General features: G+C 39.6%; 1 protein-coding gene across 3 annotated transcripts in view; it reads right to left on the reverse strand.

Annotated features, from left to right (window-relative positions):
- Positions 1 to 12,859, reverse strand: part of galnt13 (polypeptide N-acetylgalactosaminyltransferase 13) — a 36,853-nt gene that overhangs the window by 4,058 nt on the left and 19,936 nt on the right. The window contains exons 9-12 of one of the 3 annotated variants that reach the window (XM_085373935.1): positions 12,379 to 12,518; positions 10,376 to 10,474; positions 7,821 to 7,955; positions 4,393 to 4,615 (exon numbers count right to left, since the gene is read on the reverse strand). In XM_085373935.1, coding sequence (XP_085230061.1) covers positions 4,430 to 4,615; positions 7,821 to 7,955; positions 10,376 to 10,474; positions 12,379 to 12,518 — 560 coding nt within the window. In that variant the 3' untranslated portion in view covers positions 4,393 to 4,429. Of the gene's footprint in view, positions 1 to 4,116; positions 4,616 to 7,820; positions 7,956 to 10,375; positions 10,475 to 12,378; positions 12,519 to 12,859 lie in introns of those variants that run through there. The other 2 variants (XM_085373934.1, XM_085373936.1) reach the window with 2 other exon arrangements.

A 12,859-nucleotide genomic window follows, 5' to 3' on the forward strand; every position in this document is an offset into this window, starting at 1 on the left:
CGGATTTGAGGTGTTACCTCCTTTGACAGTATCACAGTATCAGCTTAAAGCACTTGTTGCAGGCTGCTGAGTTTGCATCTTTTGCTGTGAAGTACAGCCAGACTTTTGACCGCTTCGCCTTGGGCATTTTTAATCTGTAGCTCTGCTCTAAAAGAACGTAGGTACCTGGACCCGCCTACTATCCTCGGAAACGTAAAATGATTGGCTAGAATCTAAAGTGTATCACAGCTCAGGAAATAAAGCACTGAAATAAAGCACCGTAATAAAGCACCGAAATGTGCGCTGCTTTTCGGTCTGGTTACTACCGTTTATGTCAGATGGCACCGGACACCGGTACCCATCCCTACCAACAAGGTGATTTGTAAAGAGTTATTAGCAGAAAACCTGCCATCTTTGAGCAGGGTGTGCAGTGTGTCCTTAAAATTTGAGGAAACTAGACAAGTGAAGGACAAAAGAAGTGGCTACAGCAGATTCACTGTATTTGTCGTGTCCTTATAAAATAGGGGGGGGGGGGGAATCCAGCAAAGACCTGACACAGAACCAGAGAGATGTATCTGGCCATTGAACTGATCCATCTCTTGTTCACTGACACATCATAAGAAATTGTTTGAAATTGAGGCAGAGAAGATAAAAGGCCAAGACATGCCAAATTATATTTATAGAGTGATAAATCCAGTTTAGAAAATTTAGGTTCAAATCATCATGAACAGAGGAGTTCAGGAGAAAGGTACAACAGGGAGTGTCCACAGTTATGTATTAAACATGGCGGAGGATCGGTCATGGTTGGGGGTTCAATTCAGCCAGTGGTGCTAGGGACCTTGTCAAAATAGATGGAATTATTGACACCGAGAAGTAAAGTCAGACTCTGACCCACCAACAACTATAAGGCATCTGATTGGCAGCAGCTTCAGTTTTCAGCGTGGACTCAAACACACTGCAATGCAGTAAAAGCACGGAACAAAAGAAGAGCTTTGACTGTCCTTCAAGAGGCCTTGAGAATTATTCCTAAAGACTACTTTAACACAGAGTGAACTGTCTTAGGCAGCTTCCATGTCATTTTTTAAAGTATAAAGTCAGTAACACCAAATATTGACTTTCAAGCTCATTGCAATTGCTCAAACTCTGTTGTTGCCTTATAAACTGTATTTCTATGTATGTTTGCACGTTTTGAGAATCACTGCACTTAGTTCCCTTTTTCCTAGCAAAATATAAAGAAATAAGAGGTTGCTCTAGACTTGCACAGCATTGTATACCAGTAAAAACACCTGTACAGAACTAATGAAGGTGTGTAACTGCAAAGCTTATCATTATAGAAGTATTTTAATAACCTTACATTTCTCACAGTGGCTTCATTACACATCACAGGCCAAATATGCCATCATCTGCTAACTAAATTGACCGTGGGACAAGTTGGATTGGGCTCTGTCTAACTGGGCTCAGGTGACAATGACTGATTAACTGGCTTTCTTCATGAAAGACATTTTAGTAAAATAATGATAAGTGAAAACCATTTACACTCTCAGGGATCTGGTACTGTGCATACTGGCTCACTGTCACTGCCATAGCTCATCAAGACACTTAAATAGAACAGGGTCCCCGTTAATGTAATTACAGTATTCCTTCTCCTGCTCCACTCCATCGCTCCTGTCTGTCCTATGTGATGCTTTTTCGTGGAAACCAGAAAGGCTAGAAAACAGGACAAACTGGACCAGACTGGAAATAACACACCTGTTGTGATGAGCTCGAACTCAAGCACCACACAAGTGGCATGTACCACAGGAGAGAATCTGTGGCTATCTGCCACACGTCACCAGAGATAACACCCCCCACTAACAACTGTGAGAGAGCCCTCAATAGCCTTGATTAACCATTTATGTTTAAACCCTCAGTAGTAACATGCTTCCGCAATTTCATTCCTCACTTGAGTTGCTTTTCTCATCCTAATGATCACATGCAGAGGAGTAGGGGACTTGAGAGTTGGTTTGTAAAGAGAAGCAGAGCCTCTGCAGAGAAAAACAATGCCACGAGAGAAATTGGGAAAATTATGTTAGGAGCTACAAAGATGCCATGTAATATATGAAAATGTATAAGCGTATAAATGAAAACCAAAACAGAGATAGCCTCAGGTTTAGCAGTTTGCAGCTTAACACAATGTTATATTGGCATAAAAAATAAAACGCAGGTGAACAAGTAACCTAAAAATACATCATGGCATAAAAACTGGTCATTAAGCATGATTTGGGGGGTTTTAAATTCTGCAATCGAGGAATAATTCTTCATTAAAACAAGATTGTGCTTTGACAGTTAACAGAGGATATTCAGACTAATGAGCTCACGGAGACGCTCAGGCCATGTTTGATCTCAAGCTATAAAACACAAGGGCCCAACACTATCTGCCTGGATACAAAGAAGTGCATGCAAACACAGCCACACACACACACACACACACACACACACACACACACACACACACACACCTTTCCTGAAGTACACATTGCAGACTGCCCTACAGGGCACACTTGTTCAAACAGAGTGAGAACAAAGAGAGCAGGTGGCACACAACCTCACACACCTGTCTAAAAACAAAGGAAAAGAACAGTAAGCTTGTGCTACACCATACTTTAATTTAAAAAGTAGTTCTTTAATAGTAGTTGTAACTTCATAGCAAAGTTCTCCCTAAACTATTGAGAAGAAGAATAAAAAAGAAGCAAAGATCAACAATTTTTTCCTAATCCAGACTGAATGAATACTACATTTTTGAGCCATGCGCAGGGCATAATCATTTACAAAGCCTTTCTAAACAGCCTTAAATCATAAAGATACTATTTTTCCTTTCATTCAAAATCTAAATTTACTCCAGGGGAACATGTGGCACAAGAAAAGTATGATTTGAAAAAGAAAAAAGTTCCATGTTCAATGAAATTACTCGAAATATGGAGGCCCTGTCCTTTGCTCATAATTATTTCATGCTTGCTTTGGGGCAGAGAAAACTCCCATCTTCCTCCCAGCAAACCAAGCACAGTCTCCAGAGCAAGAAACCGAGTGTGTGCACAGCTGAGACCAGCTAATTAAATGATGACCGTTTCTAACCATAACCCAGGTTGAGGAATAGCATCCTCTTTATCACCACACAGCACACTGGACTTGCTGAAAGGCAGAGAGGTTCTTGTTTTGACGTGATCTTCTGTGCTTGCTGCTGGGGATCTAGATAGAGGAGTGGCTTTTTTGTGGGATACAAACACAGCAGATACTTTTGTATCTCAGGGCAGATTCAGCAACAGTGTCATTTGCTTTAATGGAGCCCTTCTCTTGTGTACGTGCTCCTCTCTGCTTGCTATGCTAGGAGGACGTCTGAGAGTGAACAGCAAATCAGGCCATCTAACAGCAGGTCACTATACTGCCACAACTCTGACACACACCAGCAGTCCCGGGAGCTCCTTACCCAATTTGCCCTGCTTGGACACAGAAACTGTGGCATGCTACAGTGAAATTGCTCTTTAGCGTTTTGAGAGATACAACAGTACAGGATTCTGAGGTGTTCACTCCAAATTACTCAACAGAACAGAATTGGCTACAGAGAGAATGACTGACAGACACAAAGCCTGGAAAAGGCAGGAAAATAACAACTCCGAAATGGACAGAAATGCTGAGCTGAAGAACATTCCTCACAAAAGTATGTAAATAAGAAGGCTTAGTGGTGAAAAAACACTGATAATGGGCATTTTACAATGTACATGGAACACTGTGTACACAGCTGCTTTTGGCCAATAAGAGAGTGGCCTGAGCAACTACAGCCATGAAAGATAGGTTCACAATGAAGGATCACTTCAAAAGAACTTGTAAACAATGGCGAGCCCATTTGAATAAGCTCCGCATGCAGATAATCAGCTAAAAATAAGCACGTCCTCCATCTCGGCCATCATTCATCATGTGCAGGCAGTCCAGGGGACAGCCAGTGAATTTTCACATCAAAATATAATATTTATTTTGGAAAATAAATGTCAATTGAGATGTAATTTAGCAAAAAGATTAGCTAAAGGTCTTCCAGATAGCATCTTATACAGAGAAGCATCTTGACAGGACATCTGTCATTGTGTAATGAAGCTCTTCCCACGTCTCTGTGCACTCCCCCCTTGAAAGGTCACCAATAACAAAAAAGTGTTAATGCTTCCTAAAACACATGCACATTCAGGCGTACACCTGGAAGAACCACAAGTCTACTCTCACTGACAAAAATCAGAAAATCAAACATACTCTCAAAACAGCCAAAGTTGCCTATTACAGCCCAAACAGGTCTAGTGAATTCTAACAGTGTGAAACTACATTGCTACAGAGCAACTATGATGACCACCAACCTCTAATTCTACACCTAACTTGTGCTAATCTGCTCACCTCACGCCCCCCGTAGCCCCCGAGAGCAGACTTGAGTTTAGAGAAAATAATCCGTGGGACTGAAGTAGAGGTGTCTAGCGACCTCCAGACGAGTGTAGTTGTGGAGGATCCACGACTGTATTGGACTGTTGTTACAGTACTCCACAGTGGGGCCATAGGTGCCGTCCTCCAGACGGCCGATGGTCAGACATGATTGGGTGATGATGTGGAGGAAGGTGTGCTTCTGCAGTGAGCCAGGAGGGAAAAGGGACAGATGGTTTTCAAGGTAAGTCACAGAGTCATAAAGTAATTCTTAAACTGATGCGTCTGTTCTTCGCAGTAAACTTTCCCAGACACTGACTAAATGTCTGACTTATTTGGTCCATTTCTTGTTTTATTTAGTTATTAGATGGACCATATCTTCATAAGCGATATGGGTCATGTTTCAAATTATTCATGTGACTATTGGCTCAGTCACCCACGAAAAAAGGTAACAGGATGGCAACCTCCTTGCATCAAATCAGTAGCAACAATCACTTGTAGGCAGATCTCATTGATGCAGACAGATTGGCAACACATTAAAATCTGTCTGCATTTATGAATCTGAGTGTGTTTGCACCAATAAGCGCTTGCCCATTGAAAGTCTCCTGGTTAAATTCCTATATAAAAGCAAGCAGAGTGCCTATGTCATTCTTTAGTTAAACTGCCATCCTGCAGCAATTACATCACAGTTTAATGTTTAATATAAAGGTGCCATATTCTGCTGATTTATCACAGTGAATCCCTCTGTTCTCACAGATTGCATGTAACTGCCAACTTGACCCCATTCAATGGCAGACTGTTGACAGTCTGATAGGAGACCCACTTATTTTTAATAGACATCTTGATGCACAAAGTGGCTTTGGGGTCAGCAACTGACTGCAAGTAGTTGCAGGCCTGGTTGCTGTCTCCAAAGCAACCACTTGAAAGTCTAGGAGGTTGGTTTCAAAGTTCAAACCCCTGAGAAAATGACCACATCAACAATTTGAACATGTCCTTACAATGAGGCAGACGATATTTGCCAAAATTAGCACAATGCAAATAATTTTGGGGGGCAATTTATAAAACGAGATGGACAATTTAAAAAAAAAAAAAAAAAAAAAAAAAGTTAGATGACATGTTTTTACTAAATATCTATGTTCTAATTCGTGGCAGGGCGTGGTCGGCAGGGAAAGCGGACCCAGCTGCACAGGATCGCAATCACGCCTCGCCAACTTAAGATCGGTATAGAGTCCTGTTGTGGTGTTGCTGTTGTTGTTGGTATGTGGCTGGCAGCTGGGAAGCTGAGCCGACTTGTGTGAGCTTCAAGCGTAATAAAGAGAATGTCCAACAGTGGTGAAACGCGGTCATGTCATGCCCCTTACCTGCAGGAATTTGAGTTTATCTATTTGATTCTCCCATTTTACTCCCTGATACAGCCTGTGGCTTACTGTGCCTCACTTGTAAATAGCTATTCAATATGCCAATCCATGCCTCAAACTCTTTATCTCCAATAAACTCATTACTTGCATTTTGCTGCAATAGTTCAAGTGTGAATTAAATAACGATTAGCTCAAATATTTTAAGTCTTAAAAAAATAAAGAACATTCTGGGTTTCTTTAGCCAGAAAACTGGCTGGAAAAAAAAAAAAGTTTAAAAACTACATTAATTAGACTCTACTAAAGCTAAAACACAACTTGACAAGCACAGCAAAGTTAAAAAGTACAGATAAATTGGTGAAAACTTCAGCGCACTTAGAAATTTTGGCTATCATGTGTTTGAGTGGGATATCCATGCGAGGGAAAGCACAGCAAATAGAACTTATTGCTGGCTGAAACAGCAGAGTAGGTGAACAGGAAAGTGGATGTCGGTCACAACTGTAAATGAATACAGGAGGAATATGGAGAAGCCAGGTATTTCTGTGAAAGTGAAACTGATGACCAGATGAAATGTTAATGGTACTGTAGTCATCCAGGATTCAGTCCCTGTCAGTCACACCTGGGCTAAAAATAACACCGGCTACTGACAGCGATGAAACCCCAGAGCTGTTTACAACAGAGACCGGTCCTCTTCGTTATGAATTATTCATTTTATTCTCTTTTTTTCCCCCCATTTTAAGGAAAACACACTGAGAGCAAAGTGTAATGAAAGGATTTCTCCATGGATTTGTTCAATGCTCGATGGAAAGGCCTCTGAGCTTCCTCACTTTGTCATACCGCCATGTCAGTGATAGGACATCTCAATCACTCATAGACAACTCTGCATGCGACGCTGCCTCGTCTAACCATCTCCCAGAGGATTAAAAATGCATAAATTGTTCATATAAAAATGCTTTTTGAGTTGTGTAATCCATAATGTATTTTGATGTATTCTAAGGAAACAAGGCTTGAGAAGAATATTTAGTTTTCCTATGAGATTCAAAATGTCTTTGTTTCCTGCCCACAACATCTGTTTCTTCATTTGACTGAATATCAAAAATGCAAGCTTATTACTGCTTGCATACCCAGGAATATTAGGTAAAGTGAAACCCTGGTGTTCAATATGCAGCGTCTAGCTTTGTCAATTATATTTTCTAATTCAGTGCTATTGCAAAAGGAAAAGACTTTGATACATACATATATACACATATAGAAATACCTGTAATGAGCAACACAGCTAAAAAAAAAAAAAAAAAGAAAAAAAAAAGAAAAAAAAAAAAGACATAAGGTTATTATTTTTTCACCTCACCATTTTGCACCTAATGCATGCAATCATTTGTCTTTGATATTTGTAGGTGATACTTGTGTTTTGGTTTGTTTGCTTGTTTTTGGGGTGGGGGGGGTGGGGTTATAGGTTAGACTTCAGTTTCTCTCTGCGATGTAAATTATTTGGTGACTTGATTGTTCTGCTGCACATACAATATATTTGTCTACAAAATATAAAAGGATAAATTGCAATGCGTGATTCCAGGTCACCGATGTAGAAAAAGACTTCAGTACACATCCAAAAAATATATTTATATAAACGATCTACCGTACTAAACACTAACACTTCAGCGTCCACACACTCATACTCACAATACTAAATCACAATGTGGCACTTCAGGAGGGACAAATTGAACAGCTTACCTCAAAATCATATTCCCACTTGCCAACATACTACATAATGAGACGAGAAAAGAGAAACAGCTGCTGGGTTGAAATAGCAACTCAACTTCCGTGGTGCTTTAAAAAAAAAAAAACAACAACAGCACACAGCACCATCTTGTGGCAGAAAACAGTCATTCTAGTTTTCCCACGACCAAAGATCCTCAGTGTCCTATTGCTCATGAAATTACCTTTTGACAGGTAAAGGTACAAACGTTAAATTGAGGAACAGGGGAAAAGAATGGCCACTTGCTTTAGAACCCTTATTTTGAATTATTTGGATCCTAAAAGGGCCACAGATCCTACCTCAGCATCGTACTCAAACATCTGATTGCCCTTCATGTGGTGACACTTGAGCATGACAACAGGCCCGTTGAGGCGGGAGACATCCAGGCAGAGGTCATCTGTTCTGATTTCTTTATCCGCAGTGTACGAGAACACCTACAGGAAGAGGTTTTATTTAGCTCTTGAAAAATATCAGTAACATCAACATCACAAAAAATAAAACAACAGTATTGTAAGGGGTTTTAGGGATAGATGACTAAACTGTAAATATTTTTTAAACCTTAATTTATTTTTTATTTTTTATTTTTTGTTTTTATTTACACTCCAGAGCTTTTTAAAAATTTATTGTGTACTTTATTGGGCATTTCCAGGATGTTCTACAGATATTTTTTATACAAGACTGGACAGATATTCTGTCTTGTGTGCTGCAGAAAAAAAAACTATAATGAGATTCGAGTATAAAGAATATTGATTGGACCAAAGTGAATTCTGGGTTAGAAATCTTTGAGTCTAATCAACACTGGGCTTCAGAAATGAGAGAGAGAAAGCATTGTATTGAAAATCTGCACATTGACTTAGAAGTTGGAGATTAACACACTCCTTGCTTCCAACCTGAAGTCAAGTTTTTGGGCAAGATAATGTACTGCTAGAGGCTGCACTTTAAAATTAAGTACACCCCATGATTTAGTAGCTTGGAGAACCATCTTTAGCAGTAATAATTTGAAATGATGAGCAATAATTTGAAATCATCATTCTCTCGAATCACTGTGGAGAAATTGAAGTTTGTTTCTGCGCAGCTCTCTTAAGCTCCTGCCATAACATTTCAGTCAAGTTGAGGTCTGATTTGACTGGACCATTGCAACACCGTGATCATTTTATTTTTCAGTCCTTCGGCTTTAACATGCTAATTGAAGCCTGGATGGTCTGAGATCTAGTTCTTGGGATTGTGCTTTAAATATCTTTAAGTATTACATGTAGTGATGGGACGTTCTGTATCGAGGCTTCGGAGCGTGTGTCGAGTAATGGAGGGGGCGTTTCCGCGAAGCGCGTATCGAGGCTTGCTTCATTTATGGGAGGAGCTGAAAATGATGACGTCCGAAGCCTCGCTGCCCGGCTGTACCACGTGACTGGTTCATGAAGTGGTTCGAACTTTGCCGCGAGATATGACAGCGATATAAACCCTCAGACTTCATTCAAAATGTGGGTGTTTGATGGAGAGTTGCGGTTAGAGAGAGTTTGGAGACCGTTTGGAGGTTTATGAGAGTGAGGAGAGAAAGTCAGGAGAGAATGGAGCCAGCTAAGAAGAGGAGGATGTCCTCCCCTGTGTGGGAACATTTTGATTTTATTCCTCCCAACAAGGTATGTAAATTTCTACAGAAGATGTATTTTCATGATACTGATGGTGCAATACAATTTATGTTGAGCTGTCTTGACTTTTGTACAAGGTGAAGTGTTTGCTATGTGCCAGGGAGCTGGGATATAACAACAACACCTCATCCATGCTTAGGCACTACAGAGCTTTGCATGAGAATAAGGGGAACACCGATTGTGGAGCAAGACCAGGTGAGCCATCAAATGCAATGATAATATAGCATGCAGTAATGTTACTAAATGATATAACAATATTATACAACTGTTATAAGTTACGTGTGTGATATTTATATTTGTGCTTTGTCTTTATTGTCTTTCCTCAGGAGAACAATCTCAAATAGATGAAGACCTGGTCAGCATGGTGATTGAGGACTCACAGCCATTTAGCATTGTGGAGGACAAAGGATTCAAAAGATTTGTTAAATCATTAAATCCCAGCTATGTTCTCCCCACTAAAAAGGTCGTAAAAGCAGTGAAAATTTAGTTTTTACAGAATAAAATGTGAACAGGCAGGACTGAGGCTCAAAGCCTCAGTGTGTAGCTGTCCATACCTCAACGTTACAAAAGCACAACTACTGTCCACACCCCAACCACACCTCACCTCACAGTAAATGATCATTTCCATTTCAAGCATTTCCAAATAATCATTTCCCATACTGCCAGTATAAATATACACAGTATACTGTCATCACTACAATATAGATGTTTTACACACTCCTTTTGTTGTTGACATTTACAGGCTGTGTGCAAAATGCCACACTCTTCAAATTCATGCCAGCTATTATTTTTACGTCCAGTAGGTGTCCTGCTAGAGCAAATGAAGCTTCATGAAGCTTCGCGTTGGGGTGAACCAATTGGATGAAAAGCTTCAGTGCTTCATGGGGCTTCATCTGCCCATCACTAATTACATGCCCTGACCTTGGAGTAAATTTGTTGGCATGTCTACTCCTGGGAACATTGTGTTAACACCTAAATGCTCCAGATCAGCAAATTATAGAGGTGCTCACACCTGCTAATGATCAATTAATCAAGTATGTTTAGTTAGCAACACCTGGCTGCTACCCAAGTAGAACGCTTAAGGCTGTGCTTAGTTTCATTCAGATTTAAAGTTACATTTGCAAATTCTATTATAATATAGACAATAGTATTTCTTTTCACAATTAAGCATAATACTCTCAATACAGTATTTCCTGTTATCTCCTCACCTGGTTTCCACCCATGCCATGGCAGTTGAAAAAGCCAACCTTCTCGTTCTCCTTTCTCCCCATGTTGTCCATACACTGGTTGGTTTCAACATTTCTGATCTATAGACAGGAAGTTCAGATTTACAAATAAGAAGTACAAGTTTATTAACTTTGTAACACTAAAGTCTTAAAGGGTTACATCATAGCATTTTATTTATGTTTCTTTTGACAACAGCTAGGCTACAGGAACAGGAAAAAACATACATTACCAGAATAATGACGTCCCATTTAATACATCAATAAAAAAAAAATTCCTTTTCTAAGTCCTTGTTTTTTGTCCTCCCTTATTGTTTGAATTCTTCATCCAAGGATCTCTTGTGCAAATTGATTATCAATCACTACATCTTAAATATTGTCTTCCAAAGAAATTAATCTGTTAATATATAATTAGCAACAGCATTTTAGTTCACTCAGTTGTACTGAGTATCTTTAGGGTTTGATTAGTTTTTTAATTAACCTTTTAAACCCAAATATTTGATCCATGAGTTTTGGAAACATACATCAGTGTTTTGTTTTTAATTCTTTGTCAGAAGGTTTAATAATCACTCGATTTCCAAAATCTTTAATTTTCTGGCAATTATTTCATGGTTCAGGCTTTAAAGGGTTAAAAAATTAACCTATTTCTTGGCATTTGATAAAATAATCATATAAGCAAATAACAGAGAATAATGTTAGTTGCCACCCCAGGTTTGCAAATATTGCAGCATCACTAATGCTGAAACCACTTTAAATGCAAGTCACAGATTTAATGATGCTTTCTTTTTGGAAACTGGAAAAAGTTTGTCACCATCTTCCATAAATCCTATAGCTAAAATCATGTATATACCATGTCACTGAGTTAATTTAGTCCAACCTCTGCTCATTATATCCACTTTTAAAGATGAAACTGAGCTAAGTTGACTGCACACTTCTCAATAAGCAATTATCACAGCTCCTACTGACTTCCAGTCAACTCAGCTATCTAATGAACTCCTACATTCACAGAGCTGAAGCAGAGCTGACTATGTATGTTGCCTAAGCCATTACCATGCCTATCATGCAGGAACGGAATAGCATTCATAATAATTAAGTGATATAAAACCTAATGGTTCTGGCTGTTAAGGAAAGGCTGACTGTGTGTTATGGGGGATGAGAATCAGCCAGAAGTAGTCTGGTTTAGAGGAAAATGGAAAAAAAAAAAAAAAAAGGTGCTGCAGTGGCTAAAGGGAGATAGAGAAAACCAGTTTTTACTGCAGTATAGGAGAGCAGTGCAAAGGAGAGAGAAAAGTCCCCTCATCCTCAGCTGTATGAGTGTTAGAGGATTACAACCTCATTTCACACTCAGTTCTTAGACTGACATTACTTTTACATGACCTCCATCTATGTCCAGATAGCACGGCCCATGTTAGCACTGAGTTGACCCCCGCTTCAATGCTTCCCGCACAAAGCTATGTTCATCAAGAAGCTGATTGTGGTCACTTTAAAAAAGCAGAAGGGAAATAACTAAAAAAATCTCTCGTAAAATAAGCTGTGTCAAAACTGTAAATGAGTAGTTATCAAACCATACTACATGCTTACAATTTCTACATATTAACAACCCTATGAAAAATCTGATTTCTAAGGTAGGTACTCGGAAACAGTCTTTTTTTGTTCTTTAAAGAGCAGAATACAAAACTATCTAGAATGCATACACGAGCTTTATCTCACTGCCTCAACATGTGGGGGGGATCAATACCGACTCCTTGAACAGCCAAACGTCTGTTTATTATGCACGTTCAATACAAACTTGGTTGTTTGTTTTTCAGCTTTTTTTAAGCCTTTCCTAGATCCTGATATTTTCAGGCTATATCTCACAGAGATATTGTCTTTCTGAAAGAAAATGAAAAAAATGAGGCCAGGCGCTAAAAGGATATATCTGACTGAACGCAGAAGGAGCCGGTGTATGCGATACATTATAGAAGATTAGAGTATAAGAGAGCTCATACTTCACCAAGAGAGTAGTATCTTCTTGGGATCTGGGAGTCTGGGTAGATGTTCTCTAGATACCAGGAAAACGGTTTGCACTTTAAGGCCTCACGGAGGGTTTTGCGAGAGGAGACGTCTCCGTACTCCACCCGCATCACGCCTGCAAATGAAATGTCAAGACAGGAAATGCAGCCATATGTATCAGTGAACATCATCCGTCACATTAAGAGACACATTTTCTGCTCTGAAAAATAGGATGGTTGTGTCTGTGCACCACCGAGACCCGACACCAGAGGGAACCTTTATGAAGGGAAACAAAGCGCTTTACCTGAAAATATCCCAATCATAATGTTAGCCTGCAATCCCATTTACAAACAGTGTAATGTGGAAGATGCATCTCCTTCAATAGCGCACAAGTGCAAAAGCTGTGCAATAACTGTGGGCCATGATGTAAGTCACTTTAGCCAAATGTGAACTGCCTGATGTATCAGCCTTGATGAA

The sequence above is a fragment of the Diplotaxodon limnothrissa genome, linkage group LG16, assembly GCF_057381915.1.
Source record: "Diplotaxodon limnothrissa isolate DT_005_m linkage group LG16, D_limnothrissa_male_GT1.1, whole genome shotgun sequence".
NCBI lineage: Eukaryota > Metazoa > Chordata > Actinopteri > Cichliformes > Cichlidae > Diplotaxodon > Diplotaxodon limnothrissa.